This window comes from Lutjanus erythropterus, chromosome 6, assembly GCF_056507025.1.
Source record: "Lutjanus erythropterus isolate fLutEry1 chromosome 6, fLutEry1.hap2, whole genome shotgun sequence".
Taxonomy (NCBI): domain Eukaryota; kingdom Metazoa; phylum Chordata; class Actinopteri; order Lutjaniformes; family Lutjanidae; genus Lutjanus; species Lutjanus erythropterus.
Genome location: NC_139322.1, coordinates 20,800,440 through 20,819,979, shown reverse-complemented (window position 1 = coordinate 20,819,979; position 19,540 = coordinate 20,800,440). Strand labels below are relative to the sequence as shown.

Here is a 19,540-nt window from a genome sequence, read left to right as displayed (position 1 = left end):
GAAACTAACCCCGTTTCAATTAAAACTAATACAATGAACAATAATAATACACGATCAAACAAGTAAAGGTGATGATGGGAAATTGCGGTAGTGCAAAAACTGAAGCAGAAAAAAAGTTTTGCTTACATGGCGCTTTATAACAAACAGCTGCAGAGCAATTAACCTCAAAATATGAAAGTGACAGGACATTAACAGGCACAAGAATACCCAATAAAACGACTTAAAATAGAAATTAACATAAGTAACCACTGATTTACAATCAGAGAGAAAATACACATTACAACTGAATTCAAAAGAAATATGTCCACATTGAGTCAATAATATAACTAGTTAACAGAGTATTTCAAAGTTGAAATAATAAAAATGAACAGCTTAGTAGCCTAATGTATAAATAGTTTGAAAAAAAGTAATGGTTAAAAAGTTAAAAGAATTAAGTAAAAGTAATACGTAGGCTATATGGTTAAAATAGATAGCTAAAAGTAGGCTAATGGATAAACATTTGAAATAGCTAAGTAGTTAGCAAACTTACTGAAGTGTAGATAACCATCCTTGAAAACCCTTTCAGAATTCTTCCTTATTTATCCTGATTCCTGACAATGTTCACACTTTTTTTCCTCATCACTATCAAAACCTGTTTCTGGTACTGTGCAGCCTGTATCAGCCCTATGACTCAGAAAGTCTACCTTTTTCCACCCAGACAACAGCCACACCAAACATAAATGAATGAAAGAAAACAAATATTTGTTTATTATTCTTTAAAAGTCACCAAAATACAGGAGACAAACTCTCTGAAGCTCCATTTCTTTGGTTTCGATATCCTCTCTATTTTTAAGGTCTCAAGGATGTAGTACCTGATAAACATATTGGATAAGCTCTTGAAATTGTTAAGTGAAAGTAAGGATAAAAGTTCAGTAAAAAGCCAATGATGATGAAAGGGTGCTTGGAGGTGAAATTTCGATAGTGGTGCGTCAAAAATCATCGGTTTTGCTTGGGAAACATTGTCTCTCAAATTGTAAAATTTATTTTAAAGAAATGTTGACTGAACTGGACAATAGTAAAATAAAAAAAAAATGCATGTAATGATGTTTTTGTGAATGTTAAACTGTATTTTGATGCCTTGTTGCACTGGGCAGCGTGAGTCAGACTGTTTGCTCTGCTGTGTGAGGCCACACCTTTCACTGCAGCCCAGTGTATCGGACTCTGACCCAGCCTCAGTCCAACACACACACACACACACACACACACACACACACACACACACACACACACACACACACACACACACACACTCCAGTTCACCTGGCTTTATAACACACCTATGCCTCCTATATTCTGTGGAGACCATGAGGTCACAATAAACAGGATGATCTACTATTATGACTATAAAGTAGATTTTTCCTTTTTGTGTGTCTGCAGCAAGCGGGCTTCACTCATATTTGGAGAAGGCTGGCGTATAGCTTGTGCCTTTAAGATGCTATCTAATGGAACTAGTTTGCATGTCACTCCCTGGCCAAAGAAGCAAAGCATGCACCACTCTAAACATTGATAACTGAATTTTGTGTTGCTGCAGTGTTCATGCCATTTGTGTTACCCTGCCATAAGGGAGCGCTGAATTTGGTAACATGACTGCAGGCTCTTTGCATGCACTTGATTAGGCGATAATGATTTAAGTACCATTACGGAAGAACTTTTCAGTACATGCTTTATGAGCATGCAAATCAGACAGCAGCTAAAGAGGGACGTTTAACAGCTGTGGACAGGATGCTGTGGTGGACAGCTGGCAGACATATGCATATCAGCAGGAGTGTCTCTGTGTGAGGAGGACATTACTTCTGAGTTTATGTTTCTCTAAATGTTCCATTTACATGCTTCTAATATAAAAGACTAAGGCCACTTTTCCCACCCAAAGTGTCCAAGACTTTCAGTACCAAGAACTACTTTTCAAGGAACTAAAAGACAGCAACAGGCTGAAGAAGCTGTGTTTCAGTCTAAAGACACACAGAGATTAGGCAAATTAGTGTGCTGACATATGAAAAAGTCATGATGATGCAATATAAAGCAACAGAGAGACATTATTTGTGTGACAGAAGAACAGTTTCCACTGGATTTTGTCCTCAGCATAAATGGGCCTGGACTTCGCTGTCTGTCTCTCTGTCGTGTGCCGTCTGCTGTAACTCCGTGTTGATGTGTCAAAGCAACAACAGACTAAAAATAAACTGGTTTGCAGCAGCAGATTAAAAAAAAAAAAGGCAGCTTTTTTGCTTGAATGTTTGCCAATTAGCACCAAACACGCACAGAATTGTGACATTGTCATTAGTTAAGTAGTACTTAGTCAAAAACCAAAGTATTGAATTTAAGTTTTGACCTGTAATGGTGCTGGGTAAAAGGTCAGGGGCTCAACAAAAGTGAAAGTGACAATTAATCCTGATTGGGTTATGAATATGAGTAGAAAATTTCTTGGCAATCCATGCAACAGTTGTTGAGATATTTCCGTCTGCACAACAGGAGGGCTGACCAACAGACTGACATTTCCATCCAAAAACACGAGCGGCTGTAAAGCCATAAATTAATTAATTATTTATAGTAACAGCTATGCCTGAGCAGGATTACCTTTGATCCTTATCTGTAAAAATAAAATCATGTTTGATTTAGTGGTTGCCAAAAGAATCGACGTAAATCATTTATCATGGAGCATTGATATTTTTGCTGTATCTCTATCACACAGTGCAAAGAGAAGACCATGGTATTGAGAGGACTATAATCATAATGGGTCAAGTTGTCCTGTTTTTTGTCATTTAAATAAAGCCATTGTTCATGGATCACATATTTGCACATAAAAAACAACAACAAAAGATACATTTTGTGTGCTTTATTGTGTAATTTGTCATATAAATTGAGCTAATTATATTCAAATCATTTTGTTACAGCTCATAAAACCACATGCTTGCAGCGTATCACCAAGGCAGTTATAATATAATTATCTTGCTGATTAAATTACAATATTGTCATATATATATATGGTACATTCATATATTGTACAAATGTAAGCCAAAATCTATGGGCTTGCAGTATCAGTTATGAAAACGATATAAATAACACATAGCCTACTGTAGATTAAGTCATTTTTAACACCACATCAACGATCAGCACACAGATCAGTTCTTAAAGCAACATTATGTATCTATTTAAAATAACTGTTTCAGCATTATTTTGATGCACTGACTTCTAACAGGGGGGACTCGTGCCTCTTTCATTTCCACTCTCTCACACCTGCTCTTGTGCTATGTAACATTGGCATTACACTTGGTGACACAAAGACAGCTTGTTGCTAAAGTAACTTCACAGTGCTGCTAATTGTAGCTGCCTTTAACTTTTTAGCTAAGTTCGCAATGCAGCTAGCTGACTCTGCCTGGCTCTTGGCAACTTGGAGCACCTGGGTACTGCTGGTGTTTACACCATTAGTACAGGAGTTTAGACTGCCAGTAGGAGGAGGTTTTCAGGACCAGGGCAGTGGAAACCCGAGCAGGGAATGCTGGCACTGAGCAGCGCCAGAACAAGCACTGAAGCCAGGCGAGCGGGCAACGGATTCGGAACATCGCGGAAGAGGTGACGGGACCAAAGAGAAGAGTGACCAAGCAAGTGGCCCCTGGCCAAGTAAGGGTAGGTGGGTAAATGTTAAACTGGGTTGTGGTCACTGTAGTCAGGGAGCGCTGTGCAAAATAAAATGCCATAAGACACACAGCAAGATGGACTTTGTGCTGTTGGACTAGTAAATAATGTTGGCTGCTTGCTATGTCTTGTGTTGTTGCACTTGCTTGATGTCCCCAAAAATGAGCAATTATGGCAAAGGTGTTTTACTTGCTAGTTTTTGATCATCAAGTTGAAATTATAACAAAGGCATGTGTATGAGTAGGGACAATATTTACAACAGTAGAGGCACCAAATTGCAAAACATATCACTTGCATAATGTTGCTTTAAGGAAAGTGGAGAATTATTTTTTTTCCCAGGAGCGTGGGGACGTCTTGACACCTTCACTGCAGGAGCATACACAAGAATGACAACATTAGACTGAAATGCAGAAGCTGCAGTAGACCGGTTCAGATGCAGGAGGAGTGATGTCGCTCACATGACACCAGTCCATCACCTCATGGGTTCACTGAGCAGGGCCTTTAGCAGCATCGAACATCTTCTTCCTTCCCTCCATCCCTGACATTGCCTCAACGTTCTTCCTCCAGTCACTGTCCTCAACTGGCCTCTTCTGCAGATTGATACAGCAGAGAGTTACAAGATGGTGTAAGAGATGGTATGAAGGAATGAGAGCAGTCTTTGGTGTGTATTTTAAAGAGACTGATGTAGAGCAGCTTCAAAAAAATCTTATTATCATTATTGCTGTGGCTGAGCCTTCAAGACCTATGATGTCACCTGGGAGTCCCCTATGAGAATCCTGTATAACCGTACTGGTAAAACTGGTTTACGCCACCTAATAAACACATATCCAAACAAGCACACATACAGATACGCACTAGTACCTGCTAACCTGCACATGTGCACACACAGACTGACCAGTGAGCAGAACTGGTCACAAAAGCTTCTCTTCTATGGACAATAGGATCATTGTCTTGTGCGGTTTACCTCTTCTCACACACACGGTTGCCGCCCTGCGCTGTCCTACTGCTCAGTATCTCAAACACACCCTTAAACACACACATAAACACTCTTTTCAGGTGTTCAATAGCGCTGATGTCATGTGTGTATCTGAAACTTCACAGTAGCTACCTTGCACACTTGCCCCAAGGAAGGTGCACATGTTACTCGGGCTGGTTTGATTATGTACTGTGTGTATCTTTTTTCCTTCTGCACTCACCTTCTCAGTGTCCTCTTTCTTGACAGACTTGAGGTTGGCCCGCAGGTCCATGGAGACTTTGTGCTTGGAGCCCAGCAGCGAGCGAAGGATGGCGTCAGCAGACACACGAACACGTCGAAGATTAGGCCGCTTGAATTTCCCCCTGAGGTCCAACACCTTGATGTTAAGGTCTTTAATCTGGACAAGTGACAGAATTGAACAGCACTTACAATTAGTACTGCAGGATTGTGTCACTGTGACAGTTCTGCCCATCCCAGGAAAAAGATCTAAGATCTTCAACTGGGGTAGTCGTGACTATTTCTCAGGAGCCAAATTTAAGTATGAGAAAATGGTCAAAGTCAGACGAGAGACACAGACGAGATCTTATTTTGAACTTTTCCATCCCTCTGGGAGAGCATATGTCAGTGGGCTGAGAACTGATGTATTACCTCACGTGTGTTCAGCATGACTTTGGCTTCAATGTCATATCGCTCCTCATCCACCACATCTACCTTTTCATGGAGCTCTCTGCAGAGATCCTATACATATACAAACATAACATTTAACAAGTTAAAAAATGTACTTCATGATTCAAGAGATTTATTGTCATTTGCGCAGGTAAAGACCAGTACAGGTACAATGAAATTCTTGTGCAAATCTCTCAGGGTCAACTTCGTCAAACAAAAAAAAAAAAAAGGCAGAGAAAGGTCATTAAAGGAGTAGCATAAAAGAAAAGATTATACACTATATAAAGTGTTGATGTCATGTACATTTTTTTGCTCACATGTAATTTGTAATACAGTACTAGCTTGCAACCATTACTAACTGCCCACATAGTGTCATCTAGATTAGTTAAAAAAGTTATTTGGCATTAACCCCAATAACAAGTCGATATTTTAGTGATTCAGGGAATGTACTGATACAATGTCCATGTTGTTACCACATTATGATTTAAAAGCTCATTAGCACATTAAACTTGGAAGAACAACTTCCTAACTCAGGAAAAGGGACCACCTGAGGAGCGCATGAATGTTACATTTCATTCATAGTTAATTATCAGAGCAACTTCAAATTCATGCATCTGGAACAGTTTAATCCCGGAAATCAATCTCTGTGAAGGAGCTACAGTGCCATTAATTCCTTTTATCTGAGAGAACTGACTGAGTGTAGCACAGTTCATGAAAACTCAAAATCAAAATTGATCCAGTTCAGCCTGCAAGAACAATTGCCTGTAGTAGGAGGCGAAATGAAGCATTTTGAGTAGGTTTTATGGGCTTTGGATTACTGGGAAGCCAGTGGAGGGAGTGAAGGATGGGGAAAATGCAGGAGAATTCAGGGAATTTGAGGACAGTTTACCTGTAGCTGTGCAAGGCTTAGGCCGCTGGTGTTAAGAGGAGGGGCTCTCTCTGCCAGATACCTCTGTTTCTCCTCCTCTTTCACCAGGACCTCCTGTTCCAATTCCTCCTTGGCCTTTGCCACCATCAGACTCTGCACAAATGTGAATCAACATATGATAATTGCTACTGGTCTCTGCATGTTCAGATGTATTTGCCTATCAGCAGGATATGTTACAGTACAATAAAGTACTCAGAAGATGACCTCTGCTGCTCTCCTGTGGTCAAACACATGTATTACATCATAATTTGGCAGAAAAAATTGGCATGATCTTTCTTACCTTGAGCATCAGCTTCCTTGAAGCTGAGATCTTTGGTTTCCTCTGCATGGAGTACACAAGACAGGACATTGACAATACAATGAAAATGTTAGTATTTCACTTGTAACTTGAAATCTGAATTCTATCTGTGGGATATTTCTAGCTTTAAGAAATCACTCAGACATCAGTCACAGAAAAAAAGTGGTCTTACCTCTTGCCTGTAAAAGAAAAATTGATAATATTTAAAGGTAAAGAACAAGCAAAGGTAAACAGAACTCATAAATATTTGTTTTGTATTTATGTCTGTGTGTAAGTGAGTAAATAGCCTATAATAAGAACACAAAGCCTGATTACTCACACATGCTCAGGCATCCTGATGATGAGATCTCACTGGACAGGAGACAGAAGAGATTAGAAACACAAACCGACACTTCACAGTTGTCAACATTTGTCCATCAGCTATTGGACGACATGGTCAACTTGCAGTATTTGAGTACACTGGAGTCAGTTTCAACGTATGTACACTGTCAGCAGGCCAATAATACAAAACTCTACACACTGACTTCTGCCCTCCTGCCTGTTAACACTGTGTTGACACTTGATTATAGAAGTGTGGCCTCTACTTTTCATGACTCACAAAACAAATCCCTGCATCTTATTTGCAACAACACTACAGAACTTATCTACCAAATGTGAAGCTTCATGAAAACTGTGACGCATTTAAGAAGTCATAAGGTGAGGCTGTGTTTTATTTTACTTTAGGTGGAGTAAGTGATTCTGGAGAAAGATCATTGATTGTAGAGTCTCATTCCAAGGCAATCAAATAACGACAGTTTGGGTTGGTAGGTTCCAACCTTGTCACAATGAGACTCAACAATCAGCCCCACCCAAAGTGTCAGTATGTGATTACCTGGGAATGAGACTCAACAATCAACTATCTTTCTCCAGAATCACTTTCTCCATGTTTAACTCGCCTTCCCAGCTTGTCTGTGCACTTCTCTCCTCACGTTATGTCACCCCTCCTCTCCCTCAGTCACCTTTTGCCCTTTATCAAATAAACAAGCGATTTACAGCATGCACACCTTCTCTGTCTCCTCATCTCACCCTTTCTCTCTTAATGCCTCTTATCCCATTTTACTATTTGGTTCCTGCTGACAATGACGCCACCTAAGGCCTCCCAGTATGATGGGGTTACAAGCTGCTCTGGTGGATTAGGAAAATTCCAGACCGATAGCCATCTCTCCCGTCTCTCATCCCCATCTTTCTCCGCTGGATTATCTCGGGGGGAGGAATTTAGAGTGGTCTGTCTCCCCAAATAGACCAGGGGACATCTGATAAACAGCTGTGAAGGGTGATTGTGCTCTGGGGTGCCCAGTCTGGATCAGAGATTTACCACCACTAACTCATGGATGCTTATGTGCCTCTGTGGTGCAGCCAACTTGGCAATTTGGAAAAACATCCCAAGGTGCTTTGGAAAGTTCATGTCAGGCTTGGATTTGAACAGAGCTGCTTTGGCTATGGATTTAAACTGGCAAGTTGATATTATTTCAATTGATCATCCTGCAAAGTGATAATACATTTAGGGTTTAGGTGAAGCTGGAGCCACGAAGCTATAGACAAAATGGCATTACCACTTTATAGCCCTCTACATCTCTACCAAGATACCCATTTATATTATATTCTGTACACTGATCTCCCTAAAATCATGAAATTAGTATTTCTGCTAGATTTCAAATGAACACAACATCCAGAATTATTTTAGAAGTCTGCAAGGGGCTTTTTCAACAAATTAATGGTGTTGCCAGTCAAATTTATATCTATCCAAACTGCCATCAACTAAGTTTTTGCACCAAATATGCCCAAAAAGATAAAGCAGGCCTAATACCACACCAATCTTTACAGACCACACCATGAAAGAACCTTACCAGTGTTAGAAGCAGGAGAGCGATGCGATGGCAGCAGCGGCAGGATGGACAAATCGGAGGTGAAGCCAATGATTTGGTGTCCCTGTATTTAACTGCACCCCCAATTGTCCCCCTCTCGCCTTCTCCTTTGTTAGTGGCGGCTATTATTAGTCAAGCCCATCTCTCTTACTGCCTAATCTTGCTCTGTCCATTTGTCTCTCGCAGATTCTTTATAAACCAGGAGCCAGCAGTTAGAGCCTGGAGCTTTGGCCTTGCATGACACAACACAGGAGGATGAACTCGGATGACAAACTGCAGGCAGTATAGGGTGTATGTTAGACTTTGTAGAGTTTATATGCTTATACTGGTCAAATATTGTCTGGGAAGAGAAATGAAAATGTAGGAGGAATATTCTGATTAGAAGAACTGGAAGAAAGACTGGTAACAATATTGTTATACAGGATTTTTAGACCATGACATGGCAACTGTGAATAATGAAATATCTTCTCTCTCTTTTCCTGTAGCACCACCATGAGGCTTATGAGATGTAAGATTATGAGGTACAAACATCAAAAATATAAGGGTGTAGAATTTGGTATAGGGGTGGCAGGGGCTTAACCTACCAATCAATATCAAATGACCTCTGAATTCTCTCAAGCAAAAGTGTCTAGTCAATGTTAGTGAGATTCAGTATTGTGACAAAGTACTTGTGCTAATTATAGATGCAAAACAATGCGTTAAAATATTTAATATGAGTATGAAATATGAGCTAATTCAAGCAGGAGTGAGAGTGAGTTACTATGATTACAGGGACTCTCTGTGTCTGTGCCGCTCTAAAACTTTGAAACAACAAAGAAGAGCTCACTCCTGAGCTACAGCTGGGAGATGATTATTATCCCTCCCTCCAACAGCGACATCAAATATCAGCCCTTGCCCATCAGCCTCAGCTGTTGCACTTTGTATTTTGTGCTAATTAGCAAATGTTAGCTCACTAACAAGCTAAATTAAGATGGTTAACATAGCAAATATCATGCCAACAATTAACATTGTCATGTGAGCATGTTTGCATGCTGACATTAGCATTCAGCTCAAAGCATTGCCGTGCCAAAGTACAGCCTCACAGAGCCGTCGGCATGTTTATATACTCCTCAACCTCCAAGGGCAGATCAAAATGCCTAGACATGTTTGCAGGGAGGCGGCTAGGAAATTTTTGCTTCATATTAAGCCTCCAAGACAGACCCTCTTGACAAAAAAAAAAGAAACTTCATAGCACTGTCTGTAACCCAAATGAAAATGAGAAGTCCACACAACCAAAACTCAAAACATAAAATTACCTGCTAATACTTCCAAGTGTCAAATAAATTAACACTTGTTAAGTTTTCTATTGCTGGAACAGGTGTGTTTCCATCAGTAATACAATACTACAGAGACATTCAACCGGCCTAAATGATCAATTTAAATGACTTTGTCCCAGATAATACCAGGAGAATAGCACCATAAACTTTAACTAGTATTTTTAGTAATTATAAATAACGAAGATTTAAAAATGCAAAAAAAACAAAATACATGTATATAATAAACCTGAATTAAGGAATAAGTATTGGCTGTACACAGAATGCATTTGAAGGTTTGAAAATAATGTGAACCACAATAACAGTAATTATTTTCAGAACGTTTAATAACCCTGTGTTTCATAGTATTAAAAATAGTCTACCTGTGACAGCTGCTGACAAAGAGAAGAGGCCAGAGTCGGGCTTTTCAAGTCAGAGACGACAGTCTGCAGCACAGATCAACTGAAAGAATAGAAAATGTAGGTCAGTAGACTGAAATAATGTCTAAAAATGATGGATGTGGGTAACTACAACTCTAATTGTAGGAAAAACTGTTGAATGATGTCTCATCTATGAAAAGATGTTTAGATCATGGTAGTTTGAGTAGCTGTCATTCATTACTTCCACCCCTGCTCAACGTTTTCAAGTCAACGAGAGACAACGAAAAGCACATTTAACCAGAGAGAAAGTCATTTTCAGTCAAGTCCAAAATAAATATTCTCAGAGTTCAACATAAAAACACCACTTTTCAGGTCTTGAGCAATAAACAGCAAAAAAAAACTCAGTTTGTTCAGCAAACCCTCTTCTCCAAAACACAATCAAATTAGGATCTGTGGGAAAGTTTTAGTAGTTCTGCTGAAAGAGTCAACAGGCCCGAAAGATTCTGTGAGTGAGCCGTTCGATTCCATGTTAGTGACGACAGTCTACAGCGAAGATCATCTGAAAGAACAGAAAATGTAGGTCAGTAGACTGGAATGACAAGAAAACATGTCTAAAAAGATGGATGTGGGTAACTACACTTCAAACTCTGAGAAAAACTCTGTTGAATGAGGCCTAATCTATGAAAACATGTTTCGATCAATCAAGTCCAAAATAAATATTCCCATGAAACTCTTCAGAGTTCCACATAAAAACACAAGTTTTCATGTCCTCAGCAATAAACAGCAAAAGGAACTGAAAAATCTGTGGGAAAGTTTTAGGCTCAGTTTAGCAAAGAGTAAAACTCACCAACTCACCTGTCGTGAAGGGAGATTATTTATCGGCTGATTCTGGAGATATTTGGTCTTTTCAGAGACTCACACGAAGTTTTTCCCACGCTGTCTTTCAGACACCATCACTTCCCTTTTACCTCCATTATAAACGAAGAGACGTGGGCTGATGACTCGAAAAGCGGTAAGTGATTGGTTGTCAGGATGGACAGGTGACAGGGGTGTGGAGTTCATTCATTAAACATTACTATAAATATACCAGAATAAAAATGTTAGTTTTTATTGACTAGATGCAAAGTTGGCAGCCTAAAATCAATATGAAAATTAAGAAAGAAGTAAATGATTTAAACAAAGCCCTGATCTAAATACAGACTAAAAGGCTCTACAGAGGCCAGATGAGTCTGTTTTTTACTTCAATTACTGGACGGTTTGAGACAATTTGTTTTAGAGGCATTTTTCATTCTCACTTATGTAAAGTGCCTCTAATTTGTGGGATACTTAAGAACAACAGTAATGTACTTAGTTACATAGGGTTAGTTACCCTACCACTTGCTGCTGGTTAAATTTAAAATGGTATCACGCCATTGAAATAGTAACCAAACAACTATTTTGATTATTTTACCTTAGTATATTTCATTTAATCCAAGACAGTTCTTCCTATTTTTCTGTATCTCTGGTGAATTTTGTTTACTTCTGCTGGGTTCACATTCTAAACATGTCTATCTTTGTCTCTAATTCCCAAGTCTACTTTTTGGCTTCAGCCTCTTTAGATTAAAACTAACATACCATTCTTGTAACATGCCAAGAGGATGGTGTGATAATGCTGCACATGCATGCTAATTATTTATTTATTTTATATTTATATCTCAACTCCAACAGAGGCTTATTATTTATTTTTCATTTATATCTGTGCAATAATGATCAAATAATGCACTTATTTGTGCATTATTATGTATATTTTGCTGTATATATTTCTCCCCGGAGATCAGTAAAGTATTTCTGATACTGATACAAAGAGGCTCACAGAAACTTCTACAGGAAAGAAGGAAAAAAAGAAAGTATGACACATTTCACACTGTGATATGGTATTTCAGGTTTATACAGTTTGTAGGCGGGAGGGTGGATTGAAGAGAATATAAACCAAGTATAACATGCACACACACAAACACAAGACAGATAATGTTAGTCCAAATGGGGCTTGCACTTGCCAAAAACTTTGTTGTCCAAACTACAGACAACCCTCACAGTCACACACTGAGCCAGACAACAGTGAATGGAGGAGCTCTCTTCACTCAACAGGACAGAGACTGGCCTCTAGTGGTTTAACACTCACACAGCAGACAGCAGCAGCTCTAAGCCTGAGGAGAAAAATGTGCCTGGTAAAACATTTTCAAGTGTAATCTTGAGTTCTTGTTAAACAAGTATGCACACACATGCTTTCTCTTCCTACAAGTAGTGATAAACTCATCTGATGACTATCATACTTGCAGTTACATCAGTGTCAACATAAGGCAAACATTGTTCTGACTAACATTCACTCCACTTTAGGCGGGCCCCTGTTCCGGGATTTGGTTTATGAAATTGCAGGTCTCTGTACGTGTGTGTTTATCTGCAGAGAAAACCAGATACCCGGGACAGAGGTTATGATGTTTAGACAGGGCATTCCACTGAGGAGTGTGAACACACACAATCTGAAGCGACTGGGGCCAGTTGCACAAAAAACTTTTTTCCTTTAAGTCTGAGTTGAGGTTTCCTTGAAATAAAATCACTTGCACATAAGACCCTTAAGTCTTCTCTTTAATCGCTTAGTTTTTTCAACCATTATTCAAAAGACATTAGCAACCAAAATAGAATTTAAGGAAAAAGAGAAGGATCAGAATCACACGCACCAGAACGACCCAGGATGTCAAATACCAATGTTTTGGGTTGACGAAGCATCCTGAAGACAGCAGAATAATGAGAAACAAGGAAATACAGGCAGACGACAGGGTCCCTGTAGATACCATAGACCACACATTTCTAGTGGGTCATAAGTGATGACAGAAAGGGATTATATTCATATGAGTCTATACGTTGTTTTTTTTAGGAAATTGTTGCATATTCTTACAAATAACAGGCTGCTGCTTCATGTTAGCTAGCTCATTAGTTAAAGTTACCGTCACAGTCTTGTTTGTATGTACCGACTAAATACTTCAATGTGTAATGAAATTGACATTAAACAAATAACTGAGGAAAATGTCATCTTTAATACGAATGTCTGTCATGTAGACTAACAGTCAGTCTAACCTGAACAGTTACTTCAAGTAAACTTTAAGTCAACTTTAAATTATTCTCACCGGTTTTGTTGGATTTCTTTTATAATTAGTGATCTCTCTTTTGGTCAGAACAGAACCAATGTTAAATATTTTGACACTGAGTGGAAAAAAATACAAGATAAAAGAACAATCAATTAGAACAGATATGTGAATACAAAATAATTAACAACAAAATCAATTAAAATAGGTACAAACAGTAGTTAGAAGGTTTATGATTACGAATTTAAAAAGACACGATCAGTTACCATCAGATTAAGTTTTGAATTGCTTTTTAGTGACTTAAATGCAATAAATGCCTTAATGCTTTTTCTTCACAAGGAAACCTTTTAAAAGATTCTGTGCAACATCCTCAAGTAAATCCCTCAGCTAAGGAGAAATGTGGCCAATTTTGTTCTTGGATTTGTGCAACTGGACTTTAAACACATATTTAACACACTACCACCACTGAGCATAGACACACACACTTCTCAGATTTGCTTGACGTATGTTGTTTTGTCTATTTACACCCGACCACACACATATACGCACACACTGATTTGACCAATGATCCCTCACTGTGTGTCTCCACTCCTCGCAGCGCTCCTGGTCCCTTGCTGACTCATGTGGTGTGGCTAGCCTTGGGGTTTTCCACAGTAACTAGAGAAGTTGCTACACAATCAACTCTTTATTCCTGACCTGCACTGAGCTCCATAGTCACACACACACACACAGCATAGCACACACACAGACTGCTATATTCTTCATACACACACAAAAAAGATGCTTGAATGAACAATATATTCTAGGCCTCACTAACGAGAGTCAGCTGATGCTGAGGCCTTGCTGAATTGCATTCTGGGTGTGCACGTAAGTTTCTGTAGGTGAGTGTGCGTGGGTGGATGTTTGTGTGCACATGCCTCAGGCTCACTGTGCTTCTCATTAGTCCTCCACACGGCTCAGAACAAAAGGTGTCCTGACTTCAGCACACACGCAAGATCAGGAGAGAAATGCCACAGTGTGTGTGTGTGTGTGTGTGTCTGGGGTGTGTGTGTGTGTTTTCCAGAGGCTGTTACAGCAAGGTTACACCACAACTGGAAACAGATGAGCTTAGCAATTAATGGTCTGAATCCAAAATAAATTGCAGCTGACTGTTGAGAGAGACATTATGGTTGGGTTGCAGAAACAAGGATTCATTTTTTAACCTGATTAAATTATGGTTTAACTTAAAATTGTTTTGCATCAAAGATTATATATAAATTTCTCTTGAAACCAGTTTATTTTTTACTCTAAACTGAGATTTAATTCTGTTGCACCGAAACTTTAAACTACAATTTAGAATGTGATCCAGTATTACAATAACTTTTAACGTACACTTGTCCTCAAGTTTAAATTTTATAATGGTTGCTTTTTAAAGATAGATTGAGCAAAATAAAGTTTGTCAAATTAAATCAAGAAAGTTAATGGACAGACTTAATACAAATGAGTTTTATGATACCTATATTTTTTCTTTCGTTCCAGTTGATCTGATAAAACAGTTCATGGTCGCTTTCTCCTTTCCTCTGCTTCCTGTTCTGTTGTCTGTTTTTAAATGTTCTATTATTTGGCCATATTGCTCTATTAATTTGGCCAACAAGTTCTTTCAGAGGAAAAGAAATTAAAGCTTCTCTGTCAAGCCTTCAATAGACTAACTTTTTAGCTAGCTGGTAAGCAATGTAATGTTTTGTCAACTTTTTAGCTTGGTAGCAAACAATGTGATGTTTTGTTAACTTTCTAGCTATCTGCTGTAGCAAACTAGGGTTGTGTCCAAAATACTAACACGCTAATTAGTAAGCTAAAACAGTATGTGAGGTTGTGTATGTACAAACCCTTATTATAAAACCAGTAGCGTGCAAGGTCCATACAATTTCTGGGGAAATTTTAGGGTATAAAAGCACTAGACACTATGCCAGCATAAATGTCCCACAATGCAATGCAGTACTTATGACAACAACAACATAACAGCCAAAGGCAGACGGCGACCAAGGCAGCTCTGGCATTAAGTCTTAGAAAGCGACATGATACACTTTGAGCACTGTGTCCAAAAAGGTACATGCTACTGTTTATTTACACAAAAGTACGATAGTACACATTTTGGGTATGTAGTGTGTAGTATGTGACTTTGGACACAGTGAACATAATGTTTTGTAAAAATACAAAGCAACCAAAAGTTAATAGTTTACATCAATAAACTTGGATTTACTAAACAGAGATTAGCTTTTAATTTTGCAAAAAAATTCTGCTTAATTTTCATTTAAATCTGGATATACTCATTTTACACCTAGTTTGCTCAACTCTGATTAGAACTAATCTTAGATTAAATTAATCTCTGGTGCAAAACAATCTATATGTTCCAGTGTAGAAAATGGATGCATTGTTTAAAAAAATCGATATTCAAGTGAAATATGTCAGCACTTCAAGATTACTGACAAAAATTTATTTGATTTTTTTTAAGAGTGTAATACTGTACATGGTTTTCAAATATATAGAATACAATGTGCAATGAATATGATCAAAATAGTTTTCTTCATGTTTAGCTTTAGAAAAACATGCAGATACGTTCAGTCTGTAAGAATAGTTTTCAAAGTTGTCAAACGACATCAAATGTGTCAAAAGCAAAACTGAAGAAACAAAGTGACCCCCGTCTCAGCAACGTTAAAAACGCTGAAAAATTGTGTCCAAAATAAAAGATATGTTTGAAACATCAAGGCACAAGGGGTAAACAGTGTCCCAGCTCCTCAGTCTCTGTCCAAATAATGCCATCCTTTCCTTATGTAGAGGTCTCCACGGTGACCTCAAGCAATGAGGTCATGACAGCAAAAACACATTTTCATCCATGCTTGCAGTATATCAGATTCCTTGACTTTGTATGACAGCATGAATAAAAAGTGCACCTCTGACTTTTTGTCCTTTAATCCATATTCGCTGATGGCCGTTCTGTACATCCCATCATGCTGCACGCCACAGAATCTGGTGTCCTCTGTTCCGATTGGTTCGCTCTCAAGAAGTAGAATAGGCTGGAAAAAAAAGAGCTGATTTTTTAATAATGAGATGTTACTGGGTCAGCTGATGGTTTTCTATAAAGTGCACTTGTAGTGAGTTACATTACACTGTTACCACGGCTACTAAGTTAATTTGGGCACTTGACTACTGCAGCTCTCTTAAGGAAGCATTGCTGTGGATTCCTGGACTGTGAGCTCATAGTTCAGACTTACACACTGAGTTCATGAACATTTGAGATTTCAGTGACCAGTTTCAGTAAATAACACTGTCGTCTTGTGATGGCACTGATTGTGACCTAAATGCAGAAACACTGGAAAGACACATGACTACCGTCACCACAAATGTCCAGTTGTTTTTATGTCAGTTAAATACATACACGCTGTATGTCCATGCGCGTGTGTGTGTGTGTTTAAAAATACTTGGCTGCCTAGTGAGGGAGAGGCAGGCAGATGTTATTTTGGAGGCTCACATTGCATCGTAATTATGTCCTCAAGTGAGAGTGGGTTTGTGCTCTAAGACGACTGACTGCGGTGGTGCATTAAAGGCCAATGACCATAGTAAGGAAAAACTGACATGACTTCCACTCCACAGCGGAACATCTAAACACTGAAGTGGCTACTTGTAAATAACCTTTGGCACAAGCTTAGCTTGTGGCTTGAGTGCTCCCCAGCCATGTGCCACCACATCCCCAAGAGTCTGGATGTTTTCATTCCATCCAATCACTGCACCAGCTTGTTACTATTAGCACCCCTTCAACCACACAGAGGGGATTATCAGTGAAGTCAGCGCCTGCACTGGTTGAAGAGGTTTTTGGGTCTTTGATGGCAAATGGTTAGGAAACTCTGGCTAGGGACAAAAGGACAGCAATTTCTGACATATACTTTCACTTTTGAGGCGCTTAATGACACTTTGACTGGGGCGACTCAAAGTCAAACCTATGAGTGAACATGAGACATTATTTACTCACACTTGCTTAAGTAGGATTCTTCACCCCTTTTTTCATTGTATATTTCAATACAATTTACCTGGGTGCTGCCCTTTTGCAGCCTTGACCAACTTTCTCCTTTCCCTTTTCATGTACTTGGGTAGCCTATACTATATTCTAGGTTTGTCCATGTTGAAAAGTTTTTTTCAGATGTATGAGTGACATATAGTCGCATTTTAATTTAGCAAATGTTAGCAAAACACTAGCTAACTAGCTGGCTAATCTACATTTGACTACTTCTACTAACTGTTGGGTGGGTTGTAACGTCTGAGTGCTAATATTAGCATAGGGCTAGCTAATTAGCTAGCTAAACTACATTAAACGTTAGCTAACATTAACTAACATAAGATGTGACTTTTATATAATTAAACTTGACTAGGTTCTGCCAGGTATCAAGCTTGCTCAACTAAGCAAAAGGGTGGGACAATCAGTTTTATACTTATTCCACACAAAACTCCCATCATTCCCGGAGTTCGCAGTTTCTGTTCAATAGAGTTAGACTAGTCTAAATTACAGAGGGTCCAAATTTTCTTTCTTTCTTTTTTGTTTTTTTTGTTAATTTGTCTCCACAGCAGTTTAAAAGAGCTCTCACATCTGCCAATCCAATCAATATGTTTCTTTTGCCGCACACCTTACCTTTTCTGTTACCTTTTGACATTTTTGGGGCCATTGCTTGAATTTATTCCATCCTTTTTCTCACTTGTCTTGAAGTCATATCTTGACTTAATTTGAGTGAATACACTTAGTCTGTTAATGGTAGGCATGTATTATGAATGAGTGTACTTAATATGTGCCTTTCATGATTGACTGTTAATGGAATTATGCTAAACTATGTCTTAGTTTTTACTAATAATTTTATTGACAGATATTTATATTTACATTGTGTATAGTACATTACAGTAATTGTTACTTGTAGTATGCTATCTGGAGAATGCCACTTTGCAAAAACTGTAATTAACTACATAATGTATCTTTTAAAATTTATAAATAAATAAACAAACAATTATACCTATGGGAAGAATAAATAAATAAATAAGTATGTAAATAACTCTTCTCAAACCCATTGTCTTCATTTTGATGACACCTCCAGCTTATTTCACCTCTGCTCACCTTTTCCTCGTCAGAGAAGCTCCTCATCCTCCCCTGTGCTGCCCAGGTGTGCAGAGGACAGGTGTCTGTTCCGTCCCGTCTGCACGGCCTGCAGGTTCTTGTAGCGCACCAGAGCCAGAGCGATCTCCGCGTTCCACGCCGTGCCCTCCTGCGGACACCTGAAGTCAATCTCCTTCCCGGTGGCCATGACCACTGTGAAGTACACCAGCCCACGCTTGTACTCCACGCAGTCCACCGTGACCATGCGCTCAAAGCGCAGCTCCTTTGCTTTGGAGCCCCACGCAGAGCTCGGCGCATCACCACCTCCGCCGCCGCCGCCGCCTCCTTTGCAGTTGTGCAGCCGCAGTCCTTCCTCTGTGAGCACGCAGCGCTTCTTCTTCCACAGCTGGAGGAGTCCACTGCTGCGCTTCTCCAGCAGCCCGTCTCTCATCACTTTGACCGGCAGAGACATGGCCACGCCGAGGCTTCAGACAGAGCCGAAACTTATCAAGTCTTCACCAGGTTATGTACATCCATTAAATACACATCCCATATATCAGCACACCGGAGTCAAGTGTCCCTCATGAAAACTTATCGATTCGAGCTATGCCATTTGTAATAACAGCCAATGCAAAACCTCTCATACAGTCAGTGTATAAATCTAATCTGCGCGCAATGACAGCGGCACGCCGTGGATGTTGGTAGGCTGGTCTGCCTGGATATGTTTGAACATGCCCAGCTCCTCTGTGGACCTTCTCCCCCACCCCGCCTCCTCCTGGTGACGGCAGGAGCGGATCCGGGCTGTTTATGAAATTCGCTGCGTCTGTGTGAGTCAGTGAGTGCAACCAGACAGTTAGATTTACAGCACTCTGTGTGATATTTGTGTGCTAAGTGTTAACAGACATACAGGTAGGTGGGTTTGGCCACCTCCCACCTGGGTCACAGTACACCTGTTTGAAATCTGCCACACACTGCTCAGAATAAATAAACTAAAAAAAAAAGTGGTAAGTTAAATCCAAAGTTATTAAAGTTAACTAAAAATAAAAATAAAACCTAACTGAAATTATATTGTGTAATTAACCAATGAAAATAAAATATACATGACATGTCTTGTCCATGTCTGTTCCACTCTCAGTCTGGTCAAATATGACATACCATACCATCCGTATTATAATAACAAGAAAACTAACAG

At 39.3% G+C, this 19,540-nt stretch overlaps 2 protein-coding genes across 2 annotated transcripts; both read right to left on the bottom strand.

Moving 5' to 3' along the window:
• Positions 1 to 3,267: 3,267 nt before the first annotated feature.
• Positions 3,268 to 6,628, bottom strand: tnni1a (troponin I type 1a (skeletal, slow)). The gene is made up of 5 exons (XM_084721121.1): positions 6,520 to 6,628; positions 6,201 to 6,332; positions 5,294 to 5,383; positions 4,866 to 5,042; positions 3,268 to 4,259 (listed from the first exon to the last, which is right to left on the bottom strand). The coding sequence occupies exons 1-5, from the start codon at positions 6,586 to 6,588 to the stop codon at positions 4,155 to 4,157; spliced, it is 573 nt and encodes a 190-aa protein (XP_084577247.1). The 5' UTR covers positions 6,589 to 6,628; the 3' UTR covers positions 3,268 to 4,154.
• Positions 6,629 to 16,242: 9,614 nt separating this feature from the next.
• Positions 16,243 to 19,164, bottom strand: phlda3 (pleckstrin homology-like domain, family A, member 3). Its single transcript, XM_084721120.1, has 2 exons — positions 18,370 to 19,164; positions 16,243 to 16,288 (listed from the first exon to the last, which is right to left on the bottom strand). Exon 1 carries the CDS (start codon positions 18,818 to 18,820, stop codon positions 18,380 to 18,382), a length of 441 nt encoding a protein of 146 aa, XP_084577246.1. The 5' UTR covers positions 18,821 to 19,164; the 3' UTR covers positions 16,243 to 16,288; positions 18,370 to 18,379.
• Positions 19,165 to 19,540: the final 376 nt, after the last annotated feature.